The sequence below is a fragment of the Podarcis erhardii genome (genome assembly GCF_964252035.2).
Source record: "Podarcis erhardii genome assembly, chromosome: 5".
In the NCBI taxonomy this organism is placed as follows: domain Eukaryota; kingdom Metazoa; phylum Chordata; class Lepidosauria; order Squamata; family Lacertidae; genus Podarcis; species Podarcis erhardii.
In genome coordinates this window covers 84992450-85010851 of record NC_138509.1, presented here as the reverse complement: position 1 = coordinate 85010851, position 18402 = coordinate 84992450, and the positions used below count along the sequence as shown (strand labels likewise).

Genomic DNA, 18402 nt, shown 5'->3' with positions numbered 1-18402 from the left:
CACATTCCATTGCAAAGCCCCACAAAGTTCCATGGGCAGCCTTGGTTTTATTTTATTTTAAAAACACAGAAGTTTGTGCTCTGTTGCCTTGTTCCCCCACATAGCAGAGAAGATTGCAGACTTACAAGCATTGCAGTATTTCCCAGTGTATCCTGATGGGCATTCACACGTCCCAGTTACTGGGTGACACAGCCCTCCATTCTCACAGGGTTCGCAGACAGAATGGCAGTTCACACCCCAGGAACCCTCAGGGCAATCTAAAAAGACAAAGTGTAAGGAATCAGTAATAAAACTTTTAAAAACTGTGATAGGCCTAGAGTATCTTTGATACAGAGTCTTACGAGAAACAGTGTTAATAACAAAATGAATGGTGCATGTGTGTGCATAAGTGAAGTCCCCATTTCCCAAGTGATGTGATTTCTACAGTTCCTTAATTTATTTCTATACCACTATAACATAAAACATCAAGGTGGTGCATGCTGCTAAAACAAAACATAGTTTTAAAAAATATTTAATTTTTTAAGCAACCAATTAAACATTGACTTTGCCTGCCTTTTCTATGGAGGTCACCTACTAACTGTGTGTGTGTGTGTGTACACGTTTATTGGGAAGAAAGTCCCATGGAGTCAGATTACTCGTTATTCTTATTATATTAATTTATGAATCACTTTTGACACAAGTCTTGGGGTAGTTTACAAACATGAAATCGAAGCAAGTAAAAATAGGTTTAAAAAGCTATACAAATAAACATCCACAGCAGAGACTTAACATATACATCCAGCTGGAAAAACTTACTGAAAGAAAAATGCATTTGGAAAGATGGCTGCTGTATCTCAGCAGAGATACTGTTCATATGGAGCATGTAATATGTATGATTGCAGCCTTAAGTTTCCAAGGGGAACCCCGCCCCCCAATCTAAATCCATGTAGATGAATAGAATTTCAAATCTCTTTAGGGGTTAAATTTTGGAAGCCGGACAAACATTCCTCTTAACTCTGAGTGTAGCGGAGCAGTTCTACCCTCTGGACATCTGGTCTTTAGATTACATGATAGTTTGCAATTCACGCAAAACGTCCGAGCTAAACAGTGTTAAAAGCAAGCAAAGAGACGAAGACTGGCTATAGTAACAAGGCCATGGGAGGCATTAGAAAGCATCCACAGTCTCAACTGAAACAAGCAAAACACGCAGCTTTCAATGTAAGTGCTATTGACTTATGACACAGATAGATGAACATTTATGACAAGACTGCGTATGAGATATAAAAATAAACCTGTGCAAAAACGTAATTCCAGCATCTTAAAAACATAGTTTTATACTATTTTTACTATTTCGGGGGGGGGGGATTCTGCTTAAGGGTTCTGGTTCCCATCCAGGGCTGTATCTAGGAACCATGAGTGTACTGGCCTGGTTCTGCTCTTATTCCACCCCGCATCTGAATTTCGTCCCATCCCATTCAAGGAGCCAGCAGCAGTGACCACTTCCGTTCCTGGGTGGGGCCTTGTTGTTTCTGACATCAGTCTCTTTCTCCTCTTGTATATGGCCCTGTTTGCAGCTTGGCATCCCTTGATGCATAGGTAAAGGTAAAGGGACCGCGGACCATTAGGTCCAGTCGTGGACAACTCTGGGATTGCGGTGCTCATCTCGCTTTACTAGCCGAGGGAGCTGGCGTACAGCTTCCAGGTCATGTGGCCAGCATGACTAAGCCGCTTCTGGCAAACCAGAGCAGCGCATGGAAACGGTGTTTACCTTCCCGCCGGAGCGGTACCTATTTATCTACTTGCACTTTGACGTGCTTTCGAACTGCTAGGTTGGCAGGAGCAGGGACTGAGCAATGGGAGCTCACCCCATTGCGGGGATTCGAACAGCCAACCTTCTGATTGGCAAGTCCTAGGCTCTGTGGTTTAACCCACAGTGCCACCCGCATCCCTCCCTTGATGCATAGCTAGCACCAAAGACAAACATATCATCTGTCCAACAGCCATGCTGATCCTATGGATTCTATGGGGTTTAAGACAAATGCATGGAGGATAAAGCTATAATTGGCTATTACTGGTACTAGCCAGAATAACTATGTACTAGTATTTCAGTGTCAGAGGCAATATGCCTCTGAATACCAGTTCCTTGGAACCACAAGGGTTATGACATATTCATGACCTGCTTACAAGTCCAGTTCTCAGCATCTGGTTGGCCAATTGGTTGCGTGACCAGGGTGCTGGAGCAGATAGGGCTTTGGCCACAATAAGGGTTCTTCAGTTGTTTTGCTTCCATTCTGCAATGAGACTTTTATATCAGCTTGCTTTTGATCCCATGTTTTCCTTTAATCTATTTCTCCCCACTACTTTGCAAATCACTTGAGATGCAGTCTCTGGGAGAGACACACACCACTCAACTGCACAGTACCAATTCTGCCCGTCTTCTACTTTGCCACTTGACAGCAGAAGGGCGAGTCCAGCAGAAGGGGGAAAGCATTTCTCGCTCACCGTAGAAGTGAGTGCAAAGATGAGTCACTCATCTAGCAGGGTGTGCGAGATATAAGAGAATGGCCTATCAAAGCATAAAGAATCCTGGACTCGCTGAGGCTACTTTGATTGCACAGAACTGCAGTGTTGGATTTTGCTGGCTAAAAATTGGAAAACACAAGAAGTGCCAACAGTGGAGGAATGGCAGATGAAGACGATGGACTTTTGGGAGCTAGCCGACCTGACCGGAAGAGTCCACGACCAGAAGGAGGAGGAGTACCAGGAGGAATGGATGAAATTTAAAGACTATTTAGCTAAATATGCTAAGATAACTTAAATAGAAATACTTGCAAGTACCAGATTGGCTTAGGATTTAAATATGCAATTTTACGGAATAATATATCTGAAGTTAAAATGAAAAGAAAGAAAGATGTTAATTGACTAAGTAAATTTTATGAGAAATTAGTTTTGGAAAACTGTTGCAATGATATACATAGAAACTCAGCCAGGGGGATTCGAGGAAGTCATCTAAAAATGTTTTTAAAAAAACAAAAGCGGAACTATTATAGTTTGGATTTATGTTGTTTGTTTGGGTTTTTTTATGTTATAAATTTGGAAAATCAATAAATTTTTTGGAGGAAAAAAATTTAGAACTGCAGTGTTGGAAGGGACCACTCGGGTCATCTAGTCCAAACCCCTTTTGCCTAATGTGACCCTGAGATGAAGACTCTGTGAGCTTGTGGTTTCCCCACACCTGATTAAAAAGAAAAGGCAGAAGCAAAAGTTCCCCACTCAGTTCTCTCTCTCTCTCTTCAAAAACATGCCTCCAAGTACATACGGTTTAGGCAATTTTCTCCATAGAAGCCAGCAGGGCAAGGGTGTCTGCATCCCCCAGTTTCATGGTCACACAAGGACAAACCAGGACAGCTGCACCTCTGTTGACAGGAAGCTCCGTAAAATCCAGGTAAGCACTCTGGAAGAAAAAGCATGCAAGACTGAACGGCCCTCACCATCATTTCATGACGGCAACATTCAGTAACTCCTTGCAAGTGTGGATGGACCATAAGTAGGACTTTCATTACCTGAACCAAAAAAATCCCAAAATATTTCTGTTATGTACTGAGTTGAATAGGATCCAAAATGCAGCAGTCTGATTGGTCCTAGAACAATAGGATTCAGAATGCAGCAGTCTGATTGGTCCTAGAACAATAGGATTCAGAATGCAGCAGTCTGATTGGTCCGCAGGAGCCACCCAATCCAGCTCCAGGTGGAAGTGAATTCGCAACCTGATTGGCCTACAGGAGAATCCCAGAATTAGCCAATCACGTGGGGCCCATTGTGTAAATAATGTATACAAAGCAGACGCTTTGGGGGAACTTCCATTCCTCGCTACTATTAGCTGAATAAAGAGCATGAAATCCACACTCGACTCCGAGTATATTTCAATTTCCATGGAAGTGTGGGATGGGTTTTAATGGGTAGGAAAGGATATATTGATTGCACATGTGTGACTTTCAACATCCCATCCTTGGCAGAGAAATTAAAAGCATAGAACTGGGCTGTAAAGCCTTCTTCTAAGCAAGGCTCCCCACTTCCTTACCCTGCTTAACAAAGAATCAGACAATCACTTGTAAAGCAAGTTTAAAAATAATATTTACTTTATAATCATGCATTGGTTCACAGCAAAGACAGCAGTAGAAACTATGCAGGCAAAATACTTCTATTTACATTATAAGCAGCTTCACGCATGTGGCTGGAGCTGGAGTAAGCATAGGGATGCCTGACTTCACGGCTGGTCGAAGATTAGAGAGAGAGCGACAGGAAGTACTATATGTTCCTTACTCTCCAGGGGAGGAGGGGAAATGACATCACACAGAGCCCTTTCCAACAATTGTATTTTTATGATCTGAGTATCTGCCTGTATCAGCAATACAGATCTGTAGTTAGCTCTGTGCTAACTAGCAAGAATATGCATTTTTCGGTTTGGCTTCTAATCCCACACAGGAAACACCATAAAAGCAACTGCTGTCATTGGATGATGAACTGCATGTGTTAGGGAGGCTTGAGGAATTAGATCTTTGCAGATTTCTGTATGAAGCGACCTGATGTGTACCTCCTGGATGAATGCGTGGATCAGAACTTAATTATCCACGGCCTCTTGCACTTGCCAAAATTATGATACCATCCTCTGCTCAGAAGAAATATCAACATCCATTTAAAATGAGTATTTTGAGCAAACATTTATTGAGAAACACACATTTTAAGAAGGAGAATGTTATCATATACCATGTTTTCATAGGGTGACATCCCATCTAAGTCATATTCAGAGCAGACCCATTGAAAACAATGGATTTATGTAAGCCCATTGATTTTAATGGACCTACATCTGTGTATGTAACAGGAAGCTGCCTTATACTGAATTAGACCATTGGTTCATCTAGCTCTGTTTGCCAGGGAGTCCCTGGAGTTTCAGGCAGGGAACATTCCCAGCCCTACCTTGAGATGCTGGGGTCTAAACCTGTGACATTGTGCATAATGGGATTTTTTTAAAAAAATAAATAAAACCACAGGTTATTGTAGAAAAGGGGTGAGTCAGACTCATGAGTATGTATGAATGTATGTATGTATGTGAAAGTGACATGGACCAGAAATGGACTGTGAAAACAGAGGCTACAGATGTAGTTCTGCTTTATGATCCAACTGCTAGCGCTACACAGCTTTAAAAAAAGTTAAAATTCTGCCATTCAGCGAATGGATTCAGTCCCATCCCCGATAATTCTCCTGCCCCTGCTAACCAAACTGCTAATCAACAGGATTCTTTCTAATTTTTAAGGACTGCTGGTGTGCAACAGCAAAACGAGAGGAATTTTGCCTTATTTAAATATTTATTTTTCAGTAAAAAAAGAAAGGCAGGCTTAGAATCACAACAGTAAAGTCAAGTAATTAACACATGGAAGGAATATGTGCTGCAAGATGAATAAATAATATTGCGGAGAAAGGAATTGAGACAGATAGCAAAATGCATACCTCTTTGACACTTGCTCCCTTCGTAGCCTGGTCTGCAGGTACAGGTACCGTTTCTGGGGTCGCAAACTAGGGTGTTCTCCTTCAAACAGCGGCACTCCTCTGAGCAGCCAGCTCCAAAGACCCATTTGGGACAAGCTGCAGTCAGATTAAAGTGAGCTGTTAACACTGTTGCTAGGTTGGCATGCCTAACATGGAGCAATAAATTTCCGACGCAGAACAGAATAGCTGCTTAAGAAAGGATGACTGAATGGAAGGAGGAGAAATGTTTCTGATTACCACTGACCATTCAGTTTAAAACATTGTAGCTGTTTCATTGTATCAACTTCAGTAAATAAAATCTGCATATATTTGCATGGGATCAAAATCAGTAGTTTTGAAGAAGCAGTTGTGATCACACATGCTGCAATATATACTCTTGTGTAAAGAAGAAGCTCCTTTAAGGTGCTGCGAACTATTTATTAGTGTGTTGTGTTGAAAATCACACAGTTTTTGTCCTACTACTCCGGCATTACTTGCGTTGAAAATAAAACAATTTAAAAAAACAAAAATCAAGGTGCATGCACTTTTCGAGGTGAAAGAAAGATTTCTCTATATAGAACATAGTTAGTTGCAACCCATGGTTTTTATAACTGTTTTCAAAAATCAGGTTGAAAGGTGCCTTGAGCTGTGGAATAAGGTAGTCAGATTTAAATAAACCAATAAATAAAATCTATGCATCCTTGTTTGACTGAAGGGCATTTTGCAAGAGTTGTATTGTATAGGACTTAAAAACATTTTATATAGCATTCTGTATGGCTTGACTTACTTAGATGGCAGAAGCGACCATATAGCCCAGGGTCACATAAACAGGCTCCATACAATCTGTGGCAATATCCATTGTTAGCACAATTACATTTCTTGTTGCAGTGTTTCCCAAAGCGCCCTTTGGGGCAACCTGATAGATATTCCGAAGAAGAAAGAACAACACAATACAAATACAAATAGGAGTCAATGTGCAAAAAAAAGCAAGCAAGCATATTTTTCTATCTATCTACCCTATCTATGTATCTACCCATCTATTTATCTATCTACCAGTACGTTTCCGAGCACAATTCAAAGTGTTGGTGCTGACCTTTAAAGCCCTAAACGGCCTCGGCCCAGAATACGCGAAAGAGTGTCTCCACCCCATCGTTCTGCCCGGACACTGAGATCCAGCGCCGAGGGCCTTCTGGCGGTTCCCTCACTGCGAGAAGCAGAGCTACAGGGAACCAGGCAGAGAGCCTTCTCGGTAGTGGCACCAGCCCTGTGGAACGCCCTCCCAGTAGATGTCAAAGAGATAAACAACTACTTGACATTTAGAAGATATCTAAATGTTTTTAGATGGGAAGTTTTTAATGTGTGACATTTTAATCTTTTTTTTAGTCTTTGTTGGAAGCCGCCCAGAGTGGCTGGGGAAACCCAGCCAGATGGGTGGGGTACAAATAAATTATTATTATTATTATTATTATTATTATTATTATTAACCCCTCTATAAATAGTAATTGTGTAAACTGCAATCTTGCTTTACACTCCCTGCATGCATTTGGTTCCTAGCATGCAGCAAGATGCATGGCAGCATGGCAGTGTTCAGGCAGTGCTATTAGATTCATGGGTAGGCAAATTAAGGCCTGGGAGCTGGATCCAGCCCAATTGCCTTCTAAATCCGGCCTGCGGACAGTCCAGGAATCAGCGTGTTTTTACATGAGTAGAATGTGTCCTTTTATTTAAAATGCATCTCTGGGTTATTAGTGGGGCATAGGAATTTGTTCACCCCCCCCCCCAAATATATAGTCCAGCCCCCCACAAGGTATGAGGGACAGTGGACCGGCCCCCTGCTGAAAAAGATTGCTGACCCTGGTATTAGATGCTCCACTCAAGTGGCAGGGAGAGATGTCAGGAATGCTCTTGACTGGCTTTAGGCTCTGATCCATGGGTGCTGCTGCTTACACACAACTGATGTAGCATTATGTCCCCACCCCCCACCCCCCCTTGGCACTCATCTGGAGCCCTCTGTGCCATGCCACTTTGCCCCTGTAAATTGTAAAAAGTGGAAAAGGAATGGCAGGAAGAGGGTCTGGTAAATGCCATAGCAAGGGCAAGGAAACTCTGGATTCGTTTCACATCAGGCCAGGGTCTGGAATCCAATGCAAAACAGATCTGCAGGGTGGAGACGCCTAAAATCCAGTGCCTGGCCCCCATTTCCCCAAAGTTTGCCCCAGCACAAAATAGACTGTTCTGCTTACTGCACCCTGCCGTATTTGAGCCTCTACGCTGCACTTTCGGTGCCAATTAAAAAAGATAGTGCCAACTCCACAGGCAATCATAAAGACACCCAGCTGGAAATGATGTAGAGGAAAACAATAAAATTCTTACCATCTTCACAAAACTTTCCATTAATTCCTGGTGGGCAACGACACCACCCTGTTACCGGATCGCAGGAACCTCCATTCTGACACTTGCAGAGGCTGCTGCAATCTTTCCCATAGGTCCCCATGGAGCAGGCTGCAAGGCGAACGAGCAACACAGTCTTCTAACCGCATTAAGGACCAAGAGCAATTATGCTTCTGCTATCATGTCGAAATAAGGCAAAGCTATTAGAGGGCATCTTAAAACAAACAGTCCGGATATTATGCCATGCCAGTTTCTGCGGGTGCTAATATTCATCTGCTTTGTGTTTGCTACTGAAATAGACCGGAAAATGTGCCGTTGATGTAGCCATGGGATGCAAAGAGAAGGAGCCATGATCTGCTCTCTTGTGGGGGTTTGGCTGTTCCTATTTCCCCATAGAATTTCACAAGTTCTGACTGAAAACTAAGGGCTGTGGCTTAGAGAGACCTTATGGACATCTGTCCCTTGTGGGCTGCTTCTCTCCCTAAATGGCCTCGGCCCAGTATACCTGAAGGAGCGTCTCCACCCCCATCGTTCTGCCCGGACGCTGAGGTCCAGCGCCGAGGGCCTTCTGGTGGTTCCCTCATTACGAGAAGCAAAGCTACAGGGAACCAGGCAGAGGGCCTTCTCGGTAGTGGCACCCGCCTTGTGGAACGCCCTCCCATCAGATGTCAAAGCGATAAATAACTACCTGACATTCAGAAGACATCTGAAGGCAGCCCTGTTCAGGGAAGTTTTTAATCTGTGATATTTTAATGTATTTCTGGTTTTTATGGAAGCCGCCCAGAGTGGCTGGGGAAACCCAGCCAGATGGGCGGGGTACAAATAATAAATTATTATTATTATTATAAGATAGAGACAGGAGCCTTTTTGGAGGAAGATGGCTTGGGAGGGTACAAATTAAGGCACATACCTCTGGGCAGTGGGTGTTTCTAAGGGCTTATCCACACTTCCTGTTGTTTTCCCCAAGTGAAAAACCACCCTTTAGTGCTCAACCGGCACAAACAGCAATTGAGTTTTCTGCGGATTGCTGTTTGTTCCTATTTAAAGCTAAGGAGAGGATTTTCCCTGGGAAAGGAATGGTGCAATGGGAAAACCATTCAGACACATGCCTAGAAAGAGGAAAACGGCTCAGATCCATGATTCCTAGGCCCGGGACAAGAGAAAGTATGGACAAGCCCTGAGTGTCTTAGAATCCTCCTCTAATCTGACCAGCACTATTAAAGGGCACAGAGGTACATAGGGCAGATTGATGAGCACTACATGCCATACCAGTTGCAGCATTCAGACTAATAAAATGTATTTTTAGTGCTGAACACAGATATAGGTAGGGGCAGCAAACAAGCAACTCAAAGGGATAAGTCTTTACTTGAGCTACTTTAGCCTTGCAGTGATTGTGCATTGCAGAGCTAGCCCTAAGAAGTAAACTGCAAGGAAACCGCATCTCCACACCTGTCTGTGGAATACAGTGAGTGACCTTTTGTCAAAGTGGTAAAAGCAGAAGACAGACAAAAAGTTGCTTTTCAAACTGGTGCTGCTCATAGCTGATCCTTTTCTTTGAAGATTTGACCGATATGATTGGGTGTTGGTTTTTTTGCTGGTGGAGGGGAAGCAGATTGCACATCACTTGCAAATTTGAGTCTACTAAATGGACCAGTGAGCTTTGAAACTGTTGATCACTTACAGTGGATGAGAGTAGATCTAGATGGAAAGGTGCACTATTATTGCCACTTAATGGGCCTTTTTAGGTTGCCTCTCGCCTGGAGAGGAAGTCTATAGGAGATTAAGGGACAATATGTGTGAGACCATGTCCCTGGATCACCTTTTGTGGTTCTTTAGAATTTGATCGCATCAGCCTGCTGTCAAGGCAGATGCAGGGGCAGTTTAATAGCCAGGTAATGGATCAAAACGTTCTTTCTGCATCACAGAAAGTATCTCACCTGTGTCTTATTGCCACTGCAAACTGACACACAGTAGTCTTAAATCTGAAGAAGGGGGTTGAAATGAATGGGACTTGACACCAAAACAAATGAAGGCACACACAGGAACCCTTAAATAAATTTGCTCTCCTGTGACAGGTATGCGTGCAGACCCAGCATGGTGAAAGGCAGTGTGATGACCCCCAAAGGTTTTACCCACAGCTCACATCAATAGATAATGCCCACTGAAATGCACCTCTGCAATTCACAGGGAATACCTGGCTGTGGAAAGTATGACCCAACGACAAGCAGACAGAACGCACTAGTGTAGCAATTATGTCTTTAAACTGGACTAGAGGATCATGGGTTCAATTTCTCACCAAGTCATTGAGCTCATTGTGGGTGGCCTTGAACAAGTCACTATCTCTCAGCCTTAATGGGGGTAAAATAAGATAAACACATTGTCTAATGCCCTCGACAGAAGTGTAGGTGAAATTCAGGACCCCACCTTTGTTCAACATTTATGTGGCTTGAGCAAATTCATTTTCAAGTCATTTGCTTAGCTCACAAGTGCAGAGCTGTGCGGTCTGTGACCCATGAAACCATTGCTAGCTGAACAACAGCCAGATTGTTTGATTATTATTTTTAACCCATCCATCTGAAAGGTGGTATACTCTGATCTTCAAATCTAAGCAAAGTGATTTGACAAAGTAGACGTTTTATTGATTTAATTTATATCCTGCACCTTAGTTACTCAAATCTTGTTCGAGCTGGGCTCACCCTTCTTAGTGTTCAAAGTGCATTTAAATAGTAAGAGGTATACTCACTTTCATTACATATAATGCCAGTCCACCCAGGTGGGCAGTCACAACTACTGTTGTCACTGTTGCACTTCCCTCTGTTCATACAGTCAGAGCAACTCAAGCTGCAGTCACTGCCAAACATGTTATGCAGACAAACTGAAATTAAAAAGCACAAGTGTCAACTCGCATGCCAGGCTTGGCTATTTCAGTTTATTCTGTACATGTTTACTGCCAGCAACTACTTGCAGCCAGGGGCTATATCATTCAAGAGATGGAAACAGAAACACAGAGAGCTGCAGAAAAGTGTCACTGCAAAAGTTTCCCCTTCTTTCCTATATCCATTTATTTTTCATTTTTGAAGCATGCCAATCCAGAACAAATACCTCCCACTAGAAAACTGCACAACAAATGGCATTATGAAACATTTGTTCTAATAGCCTCTTCTTTTCGGGTTATAAGTCCTTGCCATAATGTTAAATGTGAATTCATAGAATCATAGAATTGTAGAGATGGAAGGGACCCCAAGGCTCATATTCTGTTCAAACCCTCTGCAATGCAGGAATTCCTAGCATTCAGCAGTAATTGCAAGGGATTACTCCTGTTAGTCTATGCAATAAAGCAAAACCAGTCTTCACTGAAAACACTGCTCTTTTTCTGACCTCTGCTCACTCTTAGCTGGGTCCTCAGTGTTTCCATCAGAACAGTATGCTGCAATCTCCCACGCTACTCTTCCTCCATACATGCCCCAGATGTTTTCCAGTTTTTAGCAATGGTGATATGGACTGCTGTTTTTTAAAACTCACATTCCTTCCAGATCCATATTGGGAACAGACAATATGGCTAACTTAGGATCACAAGGAACTGTTTGGTGTGTCACCTCACCTCTCACCCTAAGAGCATAAGGACAGCATGCAGGATCAGGCCAATGGCCAACCAGAGGCCTATGAGATGCCGAAAAGCAGGACCTGGATGCAACAACACTCTTCCTGCTTGCGGTTCTCAGCAACTCTCGTTCAGAGGTATTCTGCCTCCAGCAGCATAGGCAGAACAGAGTGATTATGACTATGTTCTAGTAGCTCCAAAAATTTATAATTCTCCTTTCTTTCTGGGCTGATTTTTTTCATTCCCTGGAAACATGTTACTTCCATGCGTGCTCTCTGTGAAAAATTAAGATTTTAGAAACATTCTCTCACCAACTTGGTGTGCAACAGTGAGCTCTCCACGAATCTCCTCTTCCTCCTCATCATAGAAAGAATCTAGGGAGGTACTGAAGTGAAGGAGCTGAGGTGGTCTTCTGAAGCGGAAGCCAGGAATCCGGGCAATCTCCAGTTCTTCTTCTTCCTCCTCTTCCAGCTCATCGTCATCTAATGCTGATATCAGAGATACAAAAACTTACATTTTCATCTTATTAGGTCCCACAAGCTTGATCCAATTTGTTGTTTACATAAGTAAACAGGTGCTGCTACTATTATTAATAGGAAACAGAAACATCATAATCAAGGAAAGCTCTTCAGACTATTCAGATGACAAAACTACCCTGCAATGATGACTCTCTCACCCTGGGGTAGTTTAGTTGCCTGTATCATCCTCCAAGAGTCATGGGGGGGGGGGGAATCACTACATATAAGGTGCAGATGTATGGCTTAACAGCTATATGTACATATATTACACTTGAACTGAAACTCTTGCTAGCACGGAGGTACTTTCTCTGTATTTGGAATTGGAAGGCAATAGATGTTACTGGTTAACTATTTTGCCCTTCCTGGAGGCCTTAGAGCAGGAGTGGGGAGACTGTGGCCCTCCCAATGTTCTAAGACTCCAGCTCCCATCAGCCTCAGCCAGCATGACTAATCATGGATGATGGGAAGTGTAGTCCAGCAATACCTGGAAGGCCACAAATTGCCCATCTTTGTCTTAAAGAGTCAGTAGTTCATGGTGTTGTGCTTGTTTATTTTTGTTTAGTCTGAGTTGAATTCTTCGTGTGCTAAACGTGCCCTCCAAATTGCTTGTCCTTAGAACAATGTGAGGTTTTTTGCACTTCATTGCTCAACCCATTTTAAGGTGGCTGATTAGACAAGCTGCTTCTCACTTGTAGAGAGCAATCTTAGTTTCTTTGTCTTTTGAATTAAAGATGCCTACCCAAGCAAGTTGGTATCCATCAGCCTTAAATTCCATTGGATTCAGGGTGACTTGTATGTGTTTCTGTCCCTTTAGCCCAGCCATAGCAAAGCTACAAGATTTATAAATTATCTCAGATGTGGAATTTGAACTGAACACAAAACAGTGTCTAGGGATTACATATTTAGCTTTAGAATAAACAATCATTAAATTATAAATGTATATAAAAGCTACACACACACACACCATCATCACATCACCATCACCATCAGGCTATAGATGACATTTTAACACTGAAACATATATTTAAAAGTCTGATTGAAACAGAAGATAAATGTTTTGGCTTTATATTACAGATTCAACGCAACCACTTTGGGAATTTTAGAATTACGCTTAGCTTCTCAATATAACGAGGATTTGAGTAATATCTAATTTGCTGAAAATGAGACAATTCAAACAAACCTCATTTTTAAAAGATTATGTGCTATTAAGACGCCTCACTCTGAATAAGTAATGCCATTATCACTTCCCAAAACCATGGCTGGTAATTGGAGTTTTCCTTCGAATAGAGCTCCTAACGATACGGAATAACTTACAGATGCAAGACTGTCCATTGACACTGCTGAGCCTGTATCCTTCCTCACATGTACATTCATATGAACCCAAAGAATTAATACAGTATTGGTCGCAGCCATCAGTGTCGGATAGGCACTCGTCCACATCTAGGAAATTAAATGAGGAAAGTAAACCTTGGATGCAAAAACCCAATTTGGATCAAGAAGAAAACTGTGCTGAACTCCTGTTCAGGACTTCAGAATGGCTGTTATCTATTCCGATTACCTTGATTATTAGTACATTCAGTTGTATCCAACATTAGAGTAAAGCTGTTTGAATTAATGGACGTAAGTTAATTGTTGTCTATTAGCTTCAATGAGTCTAATATGAGTTTGATTAACACTGGATACAACCCATTGGTATTACCTAGATAAAATCTGCATTTCCCACCTTCTGAAATGCCCAGGCAGCTTGCAAGCATAATTTGAAACAACTTCCATTTAAAATCCAATTGAATAAACATTAAACAAAACCATGCAACTTAGAAGCAAAGCCAAGCGTATCAAATGTCCTTTGCTGCCCTTCCTTGCCTGGGAGCACACAATAGGCTTCTGTTTCCTTTCCTTGCCCCTCCTCCCACTCACATTATTTCCCCACCACCACCACATTCTTTTTTTGGAACTACTTATGGGTAGCAGTTTTTGCAGCTAGCCATGGTGCCATATCAGCACTTCAAATTGTAGCTTTGAATGATGTATGGTCAGCGATGCTGCTGCGCTGTGGTTAGCTCTGGAAATGAAAGGAGGGAAAACCTGCTGTCAGGGAACTGCCATCGGCTCAGGGGCGAGAGGGGGAAAGCCTGATGGATTACAGAGAGTTCCCAAAGATCGTGGGAAGCAGCACTTCCTCAGCAGAGGAAGGAAGCCACGCCTCTAGTGGGGAGGAGATGCAGGGCTCGGAGGAGGCAAGGCGGTGCCAGGACACCTTGCCTGGGCAAAGCGGGGATGAGAGAGGTCCCCCGTTACCCACGCCTTCCTTGCGTAATAGGCTTCCGTACAGAGAGGGGAGGCGCAGCCTGGGCGTCAAGAAACTACTCTGCTGGGGAAGGTTTAAGGATCACCCACTCTCAGATTCTGCCAGTGAATGAGCAAGACACAGAATAGAGGCGCTTTGAATTCTAACGGTTTTTATCACCAATAAGAAACCTTTAAAACAGACTATTGAAGCATATTGTCTGATTGCTCTCGAGCAACCAACCAATACCTCTAGCACCTGCATATCAGAGTAAAGGGAAGAGAAGCCTAGAAGCCATTCCTAATCTCCTAACTGCAATTGGGAAATTAGGCAGGGTTATATCCGCCCAAGCTGGCGCTGTGGGTTAAACCACAGAGCCTAGGACTCGGCGGTTCGAATCCCCATGACGGGGTGAGCTCCCGTTGCTCTGTCCCAGCTCCTGCCAACCTAGCAGTTCGAAAGCACGTCAAAGTCCAAGTAGATAAATAGGTACCACTCCAGCGGGAAGGTAAACAGCGTTTCCGTGCGCTGCTCTGGTTCGCCAGAAGCGGCTTAGTCATGCTGGCCACATGACCCAGAAGCTGTACACTGGCTCCCTTGGCCCATAAAGCAAGATGAGCGCCGCAACCCCAGAGTCGGCCACGACTAGACCAAATGGTCAGGGGTCCCTTTACCTTTATATCAGCCCAAAAAGCACCTGTAGCCTGCTTGCCACTAGCACAGGGGGTAGGGAAGCTGCTACTGCACTACAACACCCATGATCCCTGGCCAGCAACTGTGCAGGCTGGGGTTGATGGGAATTGGAGTCCAAGGACAATGAGCAGGCCACAGGTTCCCCACCATCACATGAGCGGTTTCCTGAGTTCTGCTCAGGAGCAGGCGCACATCAGCACTGCTTGTGAGACCTGAGGTGACAAACACAATGAACAGCAAAGCAGATCCCTGTGGAATGTTTGCTCGGCATTTCTGCAAAAGGCCTCCTGAGTGCCTTGCTCAGTGCCTGGCAAATTTAAATTACCATCACATTCACAGCCGTCCGGATGAAGCCGAAAGCCTGCCTTGCAGCTGCATTCGTAGCCTCCGATGTAGTTGATGCAGAATTGTGAGCAGCAGGCATCTCCAGTCACACATTCGTCCAGGTCTACAGGAAGGATGAACAAATTCTTCACAATGCCGTAGAAGTAGTTTATTTATTTTTTAAAATAATTTTTATTAGCAATTTCAACATAACAAATTATCAAACCATATAATCGCATACATTATTTTCCCCCCTTTCCCCCTCGCTCCCTCCCTCACCAAAGACTTCCCTCAGCTCTTCTCTCTGATTTCTCAGCACATATTATTCTCTGCATGTTACAAAATTTTACATATCCTTACATTAATGTGTGACATTTTAGTGTATTTTTGGTCTCTGTGGAAGCCGCCCAGAGTGTCTGGGATGGGCGAGGTACAAATAATAAATTATCATCATCATCATCATCATCTAACATGTTATCAACCAATAAATTTGTGTATGTTTATTCAAAACCTGCCAAGGAGTCCAGTTCATTTTGTTGTCTTTTTAGATAATTTGTAAAAAGCTCCCATTCTTCCTTAAAGCCACAGTTGTCCTTGTCCCACAATTTATATGTCAATTTAGCCAACTCTGCATAACTCATCCATTTTTCTTGCCACTGTTCTTTCGTTGGGATTTCCTCATTCTTCCATCCTTGTGCTCGCAAGAAGTAGTTTAAACAAGAAAGAAATCGTCCCAAGAGGACTGCTGACAGCTGAGCACAACAACTCCCATCATCCTTGACCACTGATCCTTGAGGTGATGGGAGTTGCAGTCCAACAACATCTGAATGGCCACTGGTCCCCCAGCCCTGGTATAGTGAACACCTGCATGGTACGTTCTGACTTACAATTTCAGCAGTATTCATCCAACACCGCAGAGGCTAATTGGTCTTGTAGTAAGGTTAAAGCTTACTGGGAAATGAAAAGGTTAATGAAATGAAAAGGATGTTTAAAATAACCTTGGGGGGGGGGGGAAACCTAGACGCTTTTCTTTTGGGAATTAGAGGGACAGAACTACCTAAACTGTACAGAAACTTATTCATGTATGCTACTACAACAGCAAGAATGTTACTTGCCCCAAAATGGAAAGAAGCAGAAGTTCCAGCAAAGGAAGAATGGATACAAATACTTACGGAATATGCAGAAATGGCAAAACTTACCGGAAGAATAAGAAATCAAGATAGCATTTTTTTAATAAAAAAATGGAAATGGTTTATTGAATATTTACAGATAAATTGCAAACCGATAAAGACATTGGCAGGATCATTGTAATAACCTGCAATTTCAGAAGTGTATATATTTAAAGAAAATGAATATATGAGCAAATTAAGTTAATTTGGGTATGCAAAAGATATTTAAAATATATTTAAGGAACCGCAGAAAGAGGGGGAAGTTATGAAATGTAAAAATGGTTGTAAAATTAGTGAAATTTATAAACTTGAAATGTATTAAAATAAAACAAAATAAAAAAATAAAAAATATAAAAAAACAAAACACTGCAGGGGCTAACAACACCAACCCTTGATTTTAAAATCCCTGATTCAAATTTTACCTCTGCCACAACCGTGGTTATGCTACAGAACTCCTTATCCACACAATGGGATGAAATAAAAAGGTCTCGCTGTATTGGATTTCTCCTCCCTTCCTCAAAAGAAGCTCAGGGCATGCATATGGTGAAAGGACCTTCCAAGGTGCTCTAGTCGAGCCCAGTGGCATTACAGGAACCCTGCTGCTACAACATTTGTGGTAGCTGACCATCCAGCTTCTGTTTAAAAGCCTCTCACAATGGAGAATCCACCACCTTCCAAGCCCTGCTCATCCACCATTGGACAGCTGACACCATCCTCCTAACTATCAGATACCTTCTCTATTGTCTTTTAGCACATTCCTCTTTCTAAATGGAGATTTGTACCTCAGTTTGGAACTGTATGAGATCTGAACTGATTTTATGTATGTGTTGTTGTTTTAAACTAACCAACTAGATATGTATAGATATAGATACATGTATTTATATAGATTTTTATATATGCAATCAATTTAGTTATTATAATTGTTTTATAAATATGTTTGTTATGTTGTGAATTGCTTCAGATGCCTCATAGGAAGATAAATATCATATAATATCATATCAATCATCTCATTGTCAGGAGTTCAGCCTACACTCGAGTAGGACTCTGGCCGAGACACATGCCCGACTGGCATGTTGCCTCCCTCCTGGTCGATCGTTCGGGAGCTTCATAAGCTTTCTTCAGCCCGAACATCACAGCGACTAATGCCAACCGACACCGGCACACTTAGGGATCCGCAGACTTTGCGCAACATGCGTAACAGACCTCAGCAACTCAGCATTTTGGCTAATCTACTTTACATATAAACACACACGGAGCACTGCAACATGGCTCCCCCTCTCTCTAGCATCAGACAGCAAAGAGAAAAAGGACAAAGGACAATAGTCCCACTTCACGGAACACAGTAACACAAATATCCTGTTTCCATCACTTCCCACTCTGTGGAGTCAAAACATATACCATCATATGAAAGACAAAAATTCTATGACTGCAATCATGATGCAGGAATTCTAACAATCATTATCATAAAAACCCCTTTCTTGTAATTTGAATCCATTGGCTTGAGCCCTAACTTCTGGGGATTGATTTCCACCTCTCCTTCCCCATTGTATCTTCACAACAATTCCTCCAAGGGAGATGAGGAAGACAGGGACCAAGGAAGAAAGACTATCTAGAGGTCATTGAGTGAGCTACATTGAGCTACATTGAGTAAGCAAGAATTTGGGCCCAAGTATTCTGGGTTCAAGTCTAGCATTCTATTCCCAATACTATATTGGCTCCACCAATCTCTCTTATTAAGACACACCAAAGTAGCACATGTGAAGCAGCTTTAATACCCTTAAACTGTCATGTAAAAGCCGAGTATTAGCATTCTATTACTAGGAACAGGCACTGCTGAATAGAAATCCCCTTTGCTATGAATACGCATGAATTCTTTGGACAATTCATCTTGCCAAAAATCTTAAACAGAATGCA

At 42.6% G+C, this 18402-nt stretch overlaps 1 protein-coding gene across 8 annotated transcripts in view; it reads right to left on the bottom strand.

Moving 5' to 3' along the window:
* Window positions 1-18402, bottom strand: part of LOC309342067 (uncharacterized protein) — a 223481-nt gene that overhangs the window by 51045 nt on the left and 154034 nt on the right. For all 8 annotated transcript variants that reach the window (XR_014156695.1, XM_081862106.1, XM_081862111.1 and 5 more), the window contains 9 exons: window positions 15321-15443; window positions 13330-13455; window positions 11809-11985; window positions 10640-10771; window positions 7879-8007; window positions 6293-6421; window positions 5488-5622; window positions 3299-3433; window positions 126-257 (listed from right to left, as the gene is read on the bottom strand). Coding sequence is in view for 7 of the 8 variants with exons in the window: in XM_081862106.1 (XP_081718232.1) it covers window positions 126-257; window positions 3299-3433; window positions 5488-5622; window positions 6293-6421; window positions 7879-8007; window positions 10640-10771; window positions 11809-11985; window positions 13330-13455; window positions 15321-15443 (1218 nt within the window). In the remaining variant the exon portion in view is untranslated. The remainder of the gene's footprint in view (window positions 1-125; window positions 258-3298; window positions 3434-5487; window positions 5623-6292; window positions 6422-7878; window positions 8008-10639; window positions 10772-11808; window positions 11986-13329; window positions 13456-15320; window positions 15444-18402) is intronic.